Source organism: Sminthopsis crassicaudata, chromosome 3, assembly GCF_048593235.1.
Source record: "Sminthopsis crassicaudata isolate SCR6 chromosome 3, ASM4859323v1, whole genome shotgun sequence".
Taxonomy (NCBI): domain Eukaryota; kingdom Metazoa; phylum Chordata; class Mammalia; order Dasyuromorphia; family Dasyuridae; genus Sminthopsis; species Sminthopsis crassicaudata.
Window position 1 is genome coordinate 588638284 of NC_133619.1, and position 17282 is coordinate 588655565.

General features: G+C 40.4%; 1 protein-coding gene across 1 annotated transcript in view; it reads left to right on the forward strand.

The window, feature by feature from the left end:
* LOC141563692 (protein argonaute-1-like) overlaps positions 1 to 17282 on the forward strand; it is a 34421-nt gene that overhangs the window by 11704 nt on the left and 5435 nt on the right. The window contains 11 exon segments of the mRNA XM_074305118.1: positions 329 to 476; positions 4001 to 4058; positions 4061 to 4119; positions 4574 to 4696; positions 4961 to 5094; positions 6778 to 6962; positions 10083 to 10242; positions 10356 to 10446; positions 11695 to 11889; positions 16462 to 16596; positions 16972 to 17073. Coding sequence (XP_074161219.1) covers positions 329 to 476; positions 4001 to 4058; positions 4061 to 4119; positions 4574 to 4696; positions 4961 to 5094; positions 6778 to 6962; positions 10083 to 10242; positions 10356 to 10446; positions 11695 to 11889; positions 16462 to 16596; positions 16972 to 17073 — 1390 coding nt within the window.

Sequence of the window (17282 nt, forward strand, 5' to 3'; positions counted from 1 at the left end):
GCAGGGAAGTGAGGGCCTGGAACAGGAAGGGTTGGCCCTCACTCCAAGGAGCTTGTCTCTTTTTGGGGTACTTAGGTATGCTAAATTCCTCCTCCGTATCTTTGGAGCTCTGTGCTATATCTGGCCTACATGTCCTCTCATGAGACTCTGAGTCTTTCTGCATTTTCTTTTCTCTTTCTCTACCCTCACCATCACCTACTTTAGCTCTTTACAAATGAGAAGGTAGCAGTGGTCAGAGAAAAGGGAAGAGTCTAGTATTTCTAGAGGCAGAGGACATAGGGATGTGGTTCAGCAGGATAACTTGCTAATATGCTTCCTTCCCCCATAGGTTTCCCTTGCAGTTGGAGAGTGGACAGACAGTAGAGTGCACTGTGGCCCAGTATTTCAAGCAGAAGTACAACCTACAACTTAAGTACCCCCACCTGCCATGCCTGCAGGTCGGCCAGGAACAAAAACATACCTACCTGCCTCTGGAGGTGAGGCTCCTGCTTTCCTTTGAATTCCTCTCCCATACCTTCCCAGCCATCCCCAATGCCCTTCCCATCCTTTTGCTATCTTTTCCTGTTTCCCATTTTGCAGATTGGGGGATTGAGGGGACTGAGTGGCTTCTCTAGAGACATTAGGTATATTAGGATAAATGGAACTTGCCCCCAGACCACAAAGCTGTCATATTTTTCATCCCCACCCCAAAACAGTGGAACAGGCTAGGTAATTTAGTGCTTAATAGAAGACTTGTTAGATAGTTTCTTCAGGTCAGAAACCAACACTCCTCCTTCTCACCTTTTTATTCTTCCCTACTTTCTGTAGCTAGAAGCCCCACAGGACCTAAAACCTTTTGGTCATACAGGTTTGCCTTATTCTGTTTAAGAGATGTGCTCCCAGAATGTTAACTTATAAACTGAATCCTGTTTTCCCAATGGTTTTTACTGAAAGATAGATGTTTAGGCCACAAACTATAATTACATCTTGTTTAAAAATAGTAACATATGTAGTTACAATATATAATATGCAATATAAACTAATATAGTTACAAAAGAAAAACAATTGTCCTTTACATATAATACTCAATATTAAGTATACAATATACAAGTAATATGTAGAGTTATGATATATAGTATACAACATACAAGTAATATAGTTACAAAAGAAAAACAGTTGTCCTTTACATCTAATACTCAATATTAAGCATACAATATACAAGTTGCAACATATAGTATGTAATATACAAGTAACATATATACTTACAAAAGAATAGTTATGAAAGAAAAACGGTTTTCCCTTAGATCTAATACTCAATATGAAGTTACAAATATCACCACAAACAGAGGAAGAGAAGGCAGGCAGTCTTTACTTCAGTGCAACCTTCTCCTTCTGCCTAAATGGTCTACAAAGAGAAATGACAGTGACCACATCCTTGTTCCAACCCCCTGGATCAAAAGGTTTCATGTGCTTTTTTTATTGAATCTTCTAGGAAGAGTCTAGTTTAATTCCTTTGGGTATCTAAGGTTTTTTTTTTTCTTTCTGCTTCTGGGGGAACTATGAGAACTGTAAGAGTAAAGCTGCTGAAGGAAGGGGAGGAAATGGGCTCTAAGGTCACTTTCAAGGTCCAAGTCTAGTGATCCTTTGAGACAAAAGAAACATAGAAGGGAATGAGATTCCAGAGATAACAGGAAAGGAACCAAGCAGGGGAAAAGAAATAAAGTGTTTAGAGGACATATCTATTGAAAAATTGCTGAAAGTGAGACAAAAGTAATTGGGGAGCATATTCAGTGACACGGGCTCCTAGAAATTCTGCAAAGTCAAATTTAGGGAATTCAACTCTAGAGAATAAAGATTACCAAATCAATTCTGTTTTTGTTTATATTGCCACTCCCAAAGAACATCATTTGAAAGTTCCTGCCTTCTTTTTGACTACTTGTGCCTGCTCATTATAACTGAAACTTTTTAAATTTTCACACCATCAAGCTAAATATAACTAACCTCTCTAGACCAGTGTTTTGTTGTAGAAACACTGGTCTCCAAAGACCTAGGTTCAAGTCATAGTCCTGACACTTACTTCTGGGGTGACTTTGAGCAGTAACTGTTTCTCTGAGTCTCATTTTCTTTGCCTCTAAAAAAAAATAGTATAACAATACCTGAATAATGGGTTTCACAGGATTTATGGGTTTTTTTCTATTCTCTCACTTATGAGGTGGTCATTGAGAATCAACTGACATCATAGATGTGAAGGTATTTTGTCAACCATAAAGCTATAAAATTGCAATGTGTCATTATCTAGGCCCCCAAAACTTTGCTTTCCTTAGACATTTGATCAGGACCATATGAGTATAAACATCTATCTGCCTGAGCTAGTAGCCTGGTTGGTTGCACTCCTTCCTTTTCAGAGAGGACCAAAATGATGACACTCTCTGTTAAGGTCAAAGTATAGTGGGTTGACTGTGTTTGATTAGATCAATAAGAAGACTACCATAGATTAGGTGCAAATAGTCCACATAAACATTTAGGTGGAGATACCTTTAAATTTGCACATTTTACCTTTCATTTAAGCTACAGCAACTCTGCTTTGCTCATGGAGCACAGCACCTTCTCTGATGAGGGCATGCCATGCTGGGAAGTCCTGTTCAGTGACTCTCATGTCTCCCAATTGATTCCAAAGTTCTTCAGAGAGACCTTGAGAGTTTCCTTATGAGTGCTTGCCTTGTGTGAGTTTTCTGTAAATAGGCTTTTAGGCAAGCATATATTTGGCATTCATATAATGTAGCCTGCCCATCAGACTTGTGCTTTCTGTAGTAGAATTTGAATGCTTCCAGTTCCAAAATTGATTTATTGTCAGGTTATTGTTTAGGTAGATATTGGGTCTTTCTGACTCATTAGATGTTGATTCTTTTATAACAAATGATTGATTTATAGTTTATGAGTCTCCATTTTTCTTCCTCCCCATCTTCCTCTCAGCAAACTCTGGGGCAATGTTATATCTCATTTCCAACCTCATCTTTCTATCAGTTTTTGATCCCAGGCAGTGTTATTAGCCACCTGAGGCCAGTGTAATAGAGAAGAAGCCTGTGATAGGGCCTACTGTATGCAGGATCTTGTGCTAAGTGATAGAGGCAACAGAGAGACCCATGGAGCTCACCAGGTAGTAGTGTTCTAGTAACTAGTAAGCCCAGATATATTCAAGGAAAAAAATATTTATATCCCACTGTGCCATCTTCTTTCCAGGAGTAACTCAGTCCCAAGCCCTGCCTATAGGGAACTTTCAAGAGAGTTAGAATTCCTAATACTTGCAGAGGTTATACAGATTGTCTCTTTGATCAATGTATAAGTCTTGTGGGTAAGACAGTAGTAGTATCACATTCAATAGATAAGATAACTGAGTCTGAGAAGAAGATTGACTTACCTAAAATCATAGAACCAGGATAGGGACCTGAACCCAGATTTCTGAATTCTCTGTCAGGTCTAACTCTCTACCAGAAGTCATCCATATGTTAAATAAGATTGTTAAGAGCAAACCAAAAAGGACAACAAGCAACTATTATACCCTTTTGAGATGAGCTCATTTTGATAGGATAGGATGGTCACTTGGAGGATTATGCTTATCTATCCCATTTCATTAATGTGAAGAAAGAAGTGTTGACTAAAGAAGTGTAAATCCAACTTCTGTAATGTTCTAAGGGGAGCTGGATATATTTAGAGGAATCCTTTTGTAAAGTGAAGAATTTTTTTGTAATATAAATATCATCCTTAAATAATTTGTTATGTAAGTTTTAATTTTTCATATATATATATTTTTAAGTGGAGTATACCTGCATGCCAAGTGAGCTGGTCTTCTGTACCTTCTGGGGGCTAAAATCAAATCTGAGGCCAGGGATCTTATTTTATGGAAGCTCCCAGAAAGGGATGAAAAGGCATGGGTACAAAAGTGGGAAAGAGCCTTATATTTGGTTTGTGTGTGTGTGTGTGTGTGTGTGGGTGTGTGTGTGACATGCCCACCATTCTCCAGGTCTGTAACATTGTGGCTGGACAGCGCTGTATCAAGAAGCTGACAGACAATCAGACTTCAACATGATCAAAGCTACTGCAAGGTCAGCCCCGACAGGGCAAGAGGAGATCAGCCGCCTGGTAAGAGGGCTCTTTAGAAAGGGACAGCTAAATTCTGCTGCTCTTGAAAAAATCTTTTGGGGGCTGGTAAAGACGAGGTTAGGTTGTGGCATCCTTGCTCCAGAATCTTTAGAGATCTCCCTCAAAAGAATCCATGTTATCTTGACAAAATAGAACATAGGAAACTCTTATTCCTATTTGCCTTAATTTTTCAGGCTGAGGTCTCCTTATTTTCTCCTCTGTGCTGGCCTTAGCCTGTTCCTTCCCACAGCAAACCTACTCTGAGCCTCTGGACCCATGTTTAGAGACCTCCACAACATCTTAGTTCGAAGGCAAAAGAGAAGGAACAATCTTCAGTTTTGTTGATGCTCTGCTACCTGGTCTTAATTCAACTTCTTCCCTAATTTCCTTGGCATAGACTCCAAGCTACTAAAATCCTTTCCCTTCACTTTCATTACTCTTGTTTTCCAAACAGATGAAGAATGCCAGCTACAATCTAGACCCCTACATACAGGAGTTTGGGATCAAAGTGAGAGATGACATGACAGAAGTGACTGGCCGAGTACTCCCAGCTCCAATCCTGCAGTATGGTGGACGGGTGAGCTAGGGCAGAAGTCTTTTAACTAACCAGGTGGCCCCAACTTAATAACAGAGAAGATCTTGGGCAAGGGAGCAGGCCAGGATCACAGTTGGGGGCAGGATGGGAAGCACAGGCTCCTCCAGTGATCTGGCTTACTTATTAATAAAGTGGGGAAGAAGAAGGAGGAACAGCATTTGGAGGGCTTGTCTTCCTATCCTGGGGTTTGGTTGGGATACTGTAGGTAGTAAGTAACCAATGATTGTCTTTTACCCATGCTCTCAGAACCGCGCCATCGCCACACCCAACCAAGGTGTATGGGACATGAGAGGAAAGCAGTTCTACAATGGAATTGAGATCAAAGTCTGGGCCATTGCCTGCTTTGCACCCCAAAAGCAGTGTCGGGAAGAGGTGCTGAAGTAAGGAGCTCAGGCTAGGCCTCTGCCCCACTAAGTTCTCCAAAGTCAATTTCCGTAGCATTCTGCCTTGTCCTTCCCTCCTTTCCTTGTCTAGAAGCTGACTTGGATTTCTGGATGAATCTTGTTTAGATATTTCCCAGCATTCCCCCAAGAAAGAGTCAACAGGTTTGGGGTGGGGAGGGGGAGGCTCTTTAGTTAATGTCTCTTTTTTATCCCAGACAATCCTTGGAGTCAGCTTCCCTCAGACCTACCTCCACCACACACACACACTCATATGCTCACACACCTCTCATGGAAATTCCCTGATTTTGTAACTTGATCTAGTAGGAAGCTATTCTGAAATAAATTAGTTCTAGTCCAGGCCTAGGACAAGAGATTGTCTTCAAAGCTTATTTAGGGAAAGAGAATGGGGTAAAACTTGGTATAGATAAGTGACTGATACACTGATAGAATTGTTCTGCCTCATGATGGAACCCTCTATATTCCAGTCTGGTTTGGGCTTCTGTTGCCTTGATGCCCTGCCTCAATCCCCTGGAGCCCTTGTTATGAAAAAAGTTCTTCCTTAGATTGAGCCAATGTCAGCTTTCCTGTGACTCTTTCTCCTCTCCTTCCCCATTCCTCCTAGTTCTGCCCTCTAGGGCTCAGAAGAATAACTCCAATATCTTTTTGCATAACAACTATCACAGATATTTGACAATAGCTATCATGTCTTCCAGAAGTCTTCTCTTCTGTAGCCTCAACATTCTTTATTCTTTCAAGCTATTCCCTTGTATGACATGATCTCTGGCATTCTCTGACCTCCTTGCCTTCATGGACACACTCATCCTTAAAGTGTTTCCAAAGCACAACAGAATGAGGGCTGCTCAGGGAATGCAGCCCAACTATTGCTTTCTTATTTTGAAGCCTCAATTAGATATCTATTAAAACAGCCCAAACTCCATTTAGATCTTTTTTTTTAAACCCCAAATATAACTCTTGCTTTGTGTTGAGCCTTTAAGTAGCTTGGACTCCTATTGAAAACCTGTGTCCAGTAAACTGCTTTTCAAGTACCACATGTGTTTTTGTCCATTCTCCAGCACTCCCACTCCAAGGCTGAGGGCAGGGCTTCAGATTTACCACTGTTTGATTCCATCTTATTGGCTTTGGCCCTTTCAGCCTTTCCATACTTTCAGGTCCCAGTTCTGTCATCTGGTCTGTTAGCCATCTCAGTGTGATCCTTAGCTGTCTGAACCCTCCCAGTGGTATTAGAATTTATACCCTAATTAAAGGATTTGGATCATGGATTTAGATAGAACTGAAAGGGATCTTAGAAGTTTTCTATTCCATTTCCCTCCTTTTATATATGAAGAAGCCCAAAGACATAAAGGATTGTCCAAGGTTACATAGGAGAGCAAGGGGTAAAATCAGGGTTTAAATCTTCCTCTTCAAATCCAGTGCTCTTTCCACTGTTATACTGCTTCTTGAAGCCTTGAACCAAATAAATGAAGTTAGAAAGTTTGAGGGGGGAGATGATTTTTTGAAATCTCAGCCCAAAGGCCATCTCCTAAAGGGGAAGCCAGGGCTCACCTTCCCTCAGATGAGAGGGGCTCTGAGTCCTGAAGATGCATTCTGAACTTTTTCTAGTCTGGCAGGCTCTTAGTGCTTCCCTCCCACTCCCCCCTCCCTCTTTCCAATGCCCTGCAGGAACTTCACAGACCAGCTCCGTAAGATTTCCAAGGATGCAGGGATGCCCATCCAGGGCCAGCCTTGTTTCTGCAAATACGCGCAGGGTGCAGACAGCGTGGAGCCCATGTTCCGGCATCTCAAGAACACCTACTCGGGACTGCAACTCATCATTGTTATCCTGCCCGGGAAGACGCCTGTGTATGGTGCGGCTCCTCCTGGGGGAGAACATGGAGATAGGGGTTTTGAGTTTGAGGGTTCAGCCCCAGTGGCTGGGAAGTGTGAGGGCAGAATTTAGGTCCTAGAGAAGGCTCCCACCTTGAGAGGTTGAGGAAAGTCAGGGCATGGGGAAAGAGCCCTTTATTTTCTGCTTTGGCAAACTGGAGAATGGGGAGTGGCCAGGACACACGTGGAGCCTCAGGACTGGTAGATGAGCTTCCTGGATCTGCTCCTTGGGTTAGTTCTCAACTTTGGGGATATGGGCAGCAGCCTGCCCAAATTCCTCATGAAGAGAGCACCCTTGGCCTGACTTTTCACTTACTTGGATGAGGACACATTACCATGAGACAAGGCAAAGGAAGGTAAAAAGTTGGTAATGTAGTTGTCAGCTATCTTATCAGTAAATGGCCAGTCTGCTTAGTAGGCTATCTCTATTCCTTTCCTTCCTCTTTACCTCACAATTAGTATTTTCCCATCTTTCCTCCACTGGGGCTCTTTTCCCCTCTTCTCCAAGTCCTGATTCCATCAGTTAGTTAACAAATGGTATTTAATAAATACTGTCTACTCCAATCTAATCCCTGGGCTCATCTCTGAATAGACAAAGGTGAGTCAAAACACACAAGTCCCTATTCTCAAGGAATGTACAGTATAATAATGTGGAATAAAATATGTCTAACAAATATCTTTGTTATCAACCACAGTATAGCAAGTTCAAAAAAGAGGTGTTATGAGAAATTTGAGGAAGGAAAATCCATTTCCCACCTTTCTTCAGGTCCCTTCCCGGTGCTTATGATCATATTCAGGTCTTCCCATTCCTAAGAAATTAAAAAAAAAAAAAAAAAAACCCTTCCCTCAATCCTACTGCCTTTGACCAATCATCTTAGCACTCTCCTCCCTTTTACTAGCAAAACTATCTTGAGTCATCTATACTGAGTCCTCCACTTGAAGCTTTTGCTTTTCCACCCACCTCCTCCTTAACCTTCACTCCTGAAGTCTGCATTCTCTTCTCATAGCTGCTAAAAAGCTTCTTGGTGACAGTCTTCAGTCTTTGCAAGGTCACCAATGAATTTCCTTATCACCAAACGCCATCTTCTCCAGCCTCATCCTCATCAACATCTGCTTTTGACGTTCACCATTCTCTCTTGGCTTCTCTTCTTTTGACATTGTGCTCCTGTTTTTCCTTCCTTTCTGACCATTCCTCCTTTTCCTCTTTCACTCGTTTTCAGTCCCTAAACATAGGCATTTCCCAGTGTTCTGTCATCTCACTCTTTTTTCCTTTCCCCTACCTTCTTGACAATCCCATTCACTGCCACAGTAGTAATTGCCACTTCTATTCAAATTGTTCATATATATATATTTCATATATGTACATATATATTTCATGTAGATAGAATTTCTACTTCAACTTCTCCTCTCTTCCCTCCTTTCCTTTACCCTCCCTTTCTTCTCTTCCCCTATTCTTTCTTTCCCTCTCTTCTCTTTCCTTCTCCTCTTTCCTCTTCTCTCCTCTTCCATTTCCTCCCTTTCCTTTTTCTCCTCCCCTCTCAGTCCTGTCCTTTTTCCTTTCCTCTCTTTTCTTCCCTTTCACTCCCCTCCCCTTGTTTCTTCCTTTCTCCTCCCCCCATTCCATTTTTCCTTCCCTCCTCTCTTCTTCCTTCCTTTCAGCTCTTCTCTCCTCCCCTCCCTTATCCTTCACTCCTTTTTGCTGTACTTGTCTTTCCACAAACTCAAGATTTAAAATATTTCATCCTTTCTCCCACCACCACTCCTGATTTTCCCTGTCCATTTTCTGTCCCACTGTCTATTACCGTTTTCTCCTTCTCCCTCACCATATATACCCTCTCATTTGTCAAATCTTATTTATTTTTCCTATCTAAGTATTTCCTTTATATTCCTCCCTTTCCTTTTCTATTCCCTCTGTCCTCATTCTAATCCAGGCCCTTAATGCCACACAACTTGATTACCAAGTAGTTCCCATCTTCCAGGCTCTCCACTCACCAAATAGCCCTGTTCCCTGAACCCATCCTTACTCTCCAAACTGATCTCCCTAAACTACTGTATCACTCCTTTGCTTAAAAACTTTCATTCATTCTCCAGCTCCTCCTAAGTAAAGGCTGAACTATACTTAGGATGTCATTCTAGGTCCTTCACACTCTGTCCATAATAAATATCCCCAGCTTGTTCTACCTGAAACAATGGAGAAGGATTCCTTCCTCCTTAGATAAAGCCCCATTCCTATTCCCTGCCTATTGAAATCTTAATTATGTTTTTATTGTATAGCTTTATAATTATGGTTCTGTTTGTACAGACCCTTAAGGCTAATAAAATGCTTCCTTAGCCCTTTGAGGTAGGAGTATAAATATCCCTATTTTACAGAAAAGATAGTTGATTTTCATTGGTTAATATGATTTATCTGTATTTGACCTTTTAATAATGAAATAGCCAACAAACATGCCTCTTTTTTACAGGGACAGGTTGAACCTAGGGTTTGTAGAGACCTTGTACTCAAGACATTTCAATCTCTTGCTCTCAGAAAGGTTGATCTTTCTCTTCCATTAGCAATTCCTGGTTAGGATTTGACTTATCCTCTATTCCCTTCTCTACTTTCATTTCTTTACCTAGACTACAGGAGATAATACCAATCTGGGTTGAAGTTCCTCAGGAGGTGTTTAGAAGACAGGCTACAGTCATGTCCTTTTTGGCATGTAAGGAAAGGACCCAAGAAAAACTTAGATTTGTAGAGTGAAATCTTCAGAACTGGCAGGGACCTTAGAGATTACCTACTCTAACTCTCTCATTTAGCAAGGAAACTTAAGTCAAGGGGTGGGAAGCACTTGGTTAAATAGTGGAAGAAGCTGTATATGTGAAAGCTGTCTTCTCAGGAACTAGATACATATCCCTTTGTTGACTGCCTTTTTCACTGGTAGGGAAATTGAGGTATTTTGCTGAGAGGAGCAGTACTTTGCAGCGGTCCTACTTTCACACCACTGCTTCATAGAAGGGTCATGCCAGCAACTGGAATGTAGGTATCTTGCCTTCTAGGTGGGGACTTGAGCTCACAGCCTCTTTTCTCCCCTCCCCTGTTTCTCTCTCTCCTTGGCCCTCAGCGGAGGTAAAGCGAGTAGGGGACACGCTGTTAGGCATGGCCACACAGTGCGTGCAAGTCAAGAATGTGGTGAAGACATCTCCCCAGACTCTGTCCAATCTCTGTCTCAAAATCAACGTCAAGCTTGGGGGAATCAACAACATCCTAGTCCCTCATCAGCGGTATGAGAGGAAGTGGGAGGCATGGGAGAGATGAACTCAACTTGGACCATGGACAGGCTGGGGAATGGGAATGAAACAGTTATACTCCTGACTTCTATATTTTTCTTCCTTAGCTCAGCTGTCTTTCAGCAGCCTGTCATATTCCTGGGAGCAGATGTCACACATCCTCCAGCCGGGGATGGGAAAAAGCCCTCTATCACAGCTGTGAGTGACTCTTCCTTATCTTAGTTTTCTTATGTGCAGTCTCCCTCCTCCTCCCCACCACAGGTATACAATATACCCCCAACATCACTGAGACATCTCCTATCCTATTCAACCTCTTTAATCCTTTCCCCCATACCTGCTGTTAATGTATTTCCTTCTTCTGCCAATTCTTAACCATCTGACATTCTACCCCCTTTAGGGGAAGGTCATTATTGGAGGTAGGTAATCCCTTCACACAAACAAAATCATGCAAGTGCTCATACAAACTCTTTATCCACTCATACTCCATGGTACATGGTGCCTCCTTTCCTGTATCCTTGGAAAGGGAGCCAGGTAGGTTAGATCCAGTCTGCTAGGGATTAGAGAGAATAAATCCCCCCTGCTTTGGAAGCAGCCAGCAGGTGGTGCATTTGTTCCAAACACTAGCCTGACTTGTCCTCAACAGGGAGTGAGGGATGAGAAAGTCATTCCTGGCAGAGGTAGGTGTCTCAGGAAGTCTCTCTTCTTGGGTGATGTATCTCCCCTCTTATCTAGAAAAGCACTAGATTAGGATAGTGATGCTTCCATATAAGGTCTCTTCTTACTTTCCAGTTTACGACTAGTTTTCTGAAAAATCAGAGAGACTCTCAAGTTCTCTCCTTAAGGCCATGGAGTATTTTGGTCTATTTCCAACATTAAGCCTTAGTCCTAACCCTCCATTCCCCCATAACTCTTTGCCTCTTTGAGGGAAAGAAAGTTTTCTGAGACCCTCTGAACTGATGTTCTCTTGCTCTGAATATGGTGTTTCCTGTACAAGGAAGGGAAGGAGCAAAGCTTCACTTCTAACTTTCCCAGCTTTCTCCATCTCCAGTCCTTTCCTCTTGTCCACCGTGGTAGGTACCTTTAGCAGAGACCTCTTTCGGTATACCTATATATGGGTCCTTTCTATGATTTCTTCAGGATAATGGTTTTTACACAGAGCACTCTCCCTGTTCCCATCGCACATGCTCCCTTTTGTCATATCAGACTCCATCTTAGCACAAGGTAACTGGATGAACCAGCAGCTTTTTTGATGCCTGTGGAAAGCCCAGCCCATATTCAGAAGTCGAATTGTAAGCTGTCAGTGACCTGTTCCAGATAAGAAGAGGCCATTCCATATACTGTGCTTTGAAAGCATGTTCCCAAAAGCTCTTAAGTCTTGACACAGAGTTGAAGAGCAGAATGGGACTAAGCTATGCTCTCTCCTTCTCCCTGGTCACCTTCTCTCAGGTGGTTGGCAGCATGGATGCTCACCCAAGTCGTTACTGTGCAACAGTTCGAGTCCAACGACCCAGACAGGAAATCATTGAAGATCTGTCTTACATGGTTCGGGAGCTGCTCATACAGTTCTACAAATCTACCCGATTTAAACCTACCCGTATTATCTTCTACCGGGATGGTGTCCCTGAAGGTCAACTCCCACAGGTGAGGGATGGGGGCAAATATTTTAGGGTACAATATCCACATTAGAATAGGTTTGAGAGGAAATGAAGTACGAAGAAAGAATTGGCTTAATAGTTCATTCTATCTTTTCCCCCAGTCTCTACTTTGTAGGTGAGGAAAGTGAGCCATAGGTTAAGATCAATGGAGACAATTTACAATAACAGAGAAAAAATCCAAGTGTTTAAATTTCTCCATTCCAGTCTACAGGAATATGATTGGCATGTAGTGCCAAGCCAAGAGGTAGAGCCTTGTGTTAGGGATACATTTAAAGAATAGTAATATTGTTGCATCAAAATCAAAGCTTAGTGATTTTTAGTGTATCATTCCAAATTGGGGAAGGGGTGCTTACGTGTTTTCTGCTTAGGCCTTAGTAGATTTTTTCTTTTAAGATGTCTTACATCTGTGTCCTTTTTTCCCCAGCCAATGCCTCACTCTGGGCCTTTTTCCTTCTAATCCATTTGAGAGATATGGCCAGATTGTATTCTTAATACATAATACTGATCTCATCAATTCTTTCTTCAAATGCCTTCAGTGGTTTTCTAATGCTTATAAAGAAAGTCACAGTTTCATAGTTGGAAAGTCTCCACAAAGATCATCTAGTCTGTACTTATTAGGAGTATATCCTTTGGGTCTTTGTTAAGTGCCTACTATGTGCCAGACAATGTGCTAAGTACTGGATCCATCAAAAAAATAATTAAAAATAAAATTAAAATGTCCCACACAAGGGATCATCAGAACTCCAGTATGAAGACCTGTTGATGGGGAATCATCATCTTTTTTTTTTTTCAGTTCAATTGAAAATTTGATTTTTTAATTGGAAAATGTTGGTGTCTTAGCCATATCAATCATCAGCTTGTTATTTACTATCTTATTTCTTAGAAAGAACCATTATCTTCTAAGGCAGCATTAGAAAATTACATTTTCCCATAATTCTAATTGTTGATCAACACTCTTTTCCATAGTTTTAATTACTGACCATCATTCTTTTAAAGTCGTGATTGACCAACAGCATTGATCAGTTTCTCATGTCCTTCTAAGTCCTTTTCTTTTCCAAGATAATTTCCGCATCTGAGAAATTACTCTGAGTCCCTTTTGATCCATTTTCTTATCTATAAGTCCCCTTATCTATACATTCTAGGGTACTGATACATTTTCTAGACTTTTTCCAAGGGGAAATTAATACCAGATAATACTAGAGAATAAGATTACATGATTGAACTTGCATTTTAAAGAATTGTATAGCACATAAATCTGTGAATATAAGTCCCAGATTCTGTGGTCCTAAGCTTTTAAAAATTTCTTTTAGAGGCAGCTAGGTGATGTCAGGAGGATCTGAGTTCAAATGTGGCTTCAATCACTTAACACCTCCTACTAGTGTCACCCTGGGCAAGTAATTTAATCCCAATTGTCTCAGAAAAAAAAAAAAAAAGCAAAAAAAATTTTTATTAAAGTTTAGCAGTTCCCCTACCCTTGCTAATTTGTCTATCTAGACTGATTCCATCTATCTGTTCTTCCAATTCCAGACTCCTTCCTAGTCCATCCAATAACATAGTAATAATATAGCAGTAAAAATTACAAAATCAAGCTAATTTCATTCTATGAATTTGACATACTATCTCAGTTGAGTTCTCACAGCTATTCAACAATCTTCTCTTTCCTTATAACCTTCTTACCTCATTCCCCACTTTTTCTGTTGAAAAATTTTTCTTCACTCTTCATCCCCTTTAATTCTATTCATCATGTTTCATGCTTGCAGTAAATAAATGGCTTAGTCTCTTGAATAGCTGAAAAGATTTAAAATTAATTCCCTCACTTTTCCTTTTTGGGCCACCCTTCCTCCCCTTAGCATCATTCTTTCTCTTTCTTTTTTTCCTTAAGGAAAATATATTTAATTTTTTTCCAATTATATGTAAAAACAACTTTTAACCATCATTTTTTGTAATTTAAAATTCCAAATTCTCTCCTCTTTTCCTCTCCTCCTCCTTCCCAACATTCATTGAGAAAGCAAGAAATTTGATAAAGGTTAGACATGTACATTCATGCAAAACATTTCCATATTAGTCATGTTATAAAAAAAACAGACAAAAAAAGATCAAGAAAAATAAAGTTAAAAAAACCTTCAATCTATATTCAGACTTTATCAGTTCTTTCTCTGGGGATTTTTCATCATAAGTTCTTCAGAATTGTCTTAGATCGTTGAATCGATGAGAATAGCTAAGTCATTCACAGTTGATCATTGTTTAGTATTGCTGTTTCTGTATCCAATGTTTTTCTGGTTCTTTTCACTTCACTTTGCATCTGTTCATGTAAGTCTTTCTAGTTTTTCTGAAAATATCCTGCTCATCAATATAATAGCATTCCATTACAATCATAGACCATTTCCCCAAATGCTGGGCATCCTCTCAGATTCTAATTCTTTGCTATAACAAAAAGGGCTTTTATATTTTTGTACATATAGATCTTTTCCCTTTTTTTCCATTCTCTTTAAGATATAGACCTGGAAGTGATATTGCCAAGTCAAAGTAGTATGCAAAGTTTTATAGATCTTTGGGCATAATTCAAAATTTCTCTCCACAGTGGTTGGATCTTCCTTTCGCTTTCCTGTGGTCATAGAAGTAGCGAAATCCTTGCATGTTGTTCATGCTATTTGATCTACCTGCATCCTTTTATCTTATTTCTTCTAGCAATCTAGACTGATAGTCATCCCATTTTCCTCTCATATCTTCAATTTTCCCTCTTTATTTGGCTTTTTACCATGTGCCAAAAAAAAAAAAAATTAGGCAGCTCTTCTCAGTCTTCAAAAATCCTTCCTTTGACTCATCTACCATGCTTTCATACGTGGTAGATTTTGTTTTCACATTTATTCTCTTTCAATACTGATCTTGATAAAAAAGTGATCTGCTGAAATGCCTGCTTACTCATTCACCATCCTCTCCTCAGTTCCTTATAAACTGGCTTCTATTCCCCTCACACTATTGAATCTGCTTGCTCATGGGTCAGCAAACTCCTAATTGTCCAAACTTAATGGACTTTTTCTTAGTCTTCATTTGCTTTGATTGTTTTGCAACTTCTCTTTTATCCTGATCCTTGAGACACCACACATATTTGCTTGGTTTCTTTCTTTAACTTTTTTTCAATCTCCATTGTTGGCTTCTATGTTCCTCCTCATCCTTTTTTATGAATGTTTCTCAAAGGTGTGTGCTGGCCCTTTTTTTTCTCTTCCTACTCTTTCCCTTCGGATTTCATCCATTTCCATAGTTTGTTACCACATCTGTCAGGAGGATTCTGAAATCTCTGTCTCTAAGTCACATCTTCCTGTACTCCAGACCCACATCTTGTAGAGGCCTATGAGGGAATCTATTTGGTTGTACCTTTGTGAACATCTTTGAAATTATGCTGATTATTTTCACTCCCAAACATTTTTCCCCCTTGACCTCACTCTTTTTTGTCTGTTTTAGACTTTTATTTGCTCTTCAAGTCTGTAACCTTGGTGTATACTTGGACCCTTTCCTCTTCCTCAACTTATGTCTAATCACTTCATAAGCTTGTTGATTTCAACATTTCTGACATCCATTTCATCTTCTCTGTTGGCCATTGTCACAATCGTCTATTGGGATAGATAGTCACCAAATTGGTGATTATCACTTATTTGTATTTACTGTCTTTGCCTCCTAACATCTTTTTGCATCTCTTCTCTCTCCTTGAATCCATCTTTTGCTCTACTGCTGGAATAAATTGCTATGCATAGATGTGATCATGTCACAAAAAATATGAGCTGCTCACACCCTCTCAGCTCTTGAATCAAATTTAGCTTTTCTTTGTTTGACATTCAAGATCTTCCACAACCTGAACCAACTCTCTGTGTCTCTCTGTCTCTCCCCAGCTTTACCAAATGATACCCCTGAGCTGCAGCCAAGTTGGTCTTCTCTCTCTCTCCCAAACTCATACCTGTTTTCTTTCTGTGTCTTAGCTGTTAACCCTGTTCCTTGTGCCTTCCCTCTCCAATACCACCTGCTTCATTCACCAAATGTTTCTTCTTTCTCTGCTTCCCTGGCCTGTAATAAACTTTCTTCCTCTTGAACTTCAAGAGTAATGTATAGTAAAAATGCCATTCCCTCATGAGATATTTTAATTCTGTAAGAACAGGGACTGTGGCTTAGCCAAATATTGTATTTGTTTTTTCTTTGCATTAGACCTTGAGAAGAGGGTAATGCATATTGAATATTAAATAATGATTTTCTGATCATCTACCCATATTGTTATACATATAGTTAATAAGAGCCAAGCTCTCCAAGATTTTTGAAGTGCTGAAGGATCTCATCTGATCCTCACAGATGCTCTGGGAGGGAGGTGCCATTATTATCTCCATTTTTACAGATAAGGAAATTGACATTGATGTCATGTATATTAACTAATACACATTAAGTGACTAAGAGGGGATTAGAAGTCAGCCTTACTTCAAGTCTTGCACTCTATCCACTGTGCCACCAGAACCCAATACATGGGTCCCAAGGTTAATAGCAGTGAAGACATTCTCTAATTCTGCTGCTCCAGATCCTCCACTATGAGCTGCTGGCCATCCGCGATGCCTGCATAAAGCTGGAGAAGGACTATCAACCAGGGATCACTTATATCGTGGTCCAGAAGCGCCACCACACTCGCCTTTTCTGTGCCGACAAGAATGAAAGAGTAAGATGCACATAGCCCCTGCCCAGGTTTATCTCTTTCCTTGGTGTGGCACGAAACCGTTTGCCCACCTGCCTGCCTGATGAAAAGTTTGGAATAGTATAGGAGTGAAATCTTGTGATAATTCAACCTTAGAGATAAAAATCAGACATTCTTTTAGCCCTCTATTCCCCTCCATATACCGTTTTTCTTAGTGTCCAGCCGTTGCCCTTCAAAGTTCTTTGCATTAGCTTTCCAGACTTGGCCCAAGGTTCCAAAGCACCAAAAGCTTTCTACAGGACTACCTTGGCCTACTTCAGGACCATATAGGATCCATCTGAAACAGATGAAGGATCAGGTTCAAATTCCAAGATTTTATTTGTGTTTTCCTCCATGCAGATTGGGAAGAGTGGAAATATCCCAGCAGGCACCACTGTGGACACTAACATTACTCATCCATTTGAATTTGACTTCTACCTGTGTAGCCATGCGGGCATCCAGGTAATGAGGTTGATCCTTGGGGACTTCAGATTGTTGGTGGTAGTAATTGGGGGGGGGGTGATGATTATGATGATGATTCATTGATTAGTATTCATTTGTGTGACTATCCTATTTTAGATTTGTGGACAACTTAGTTTTATGCCATTAATTATAGATTTAATATGAATTTGAATATAGTGGGAATTAGAAGTGATTGATTTTAATCCCTG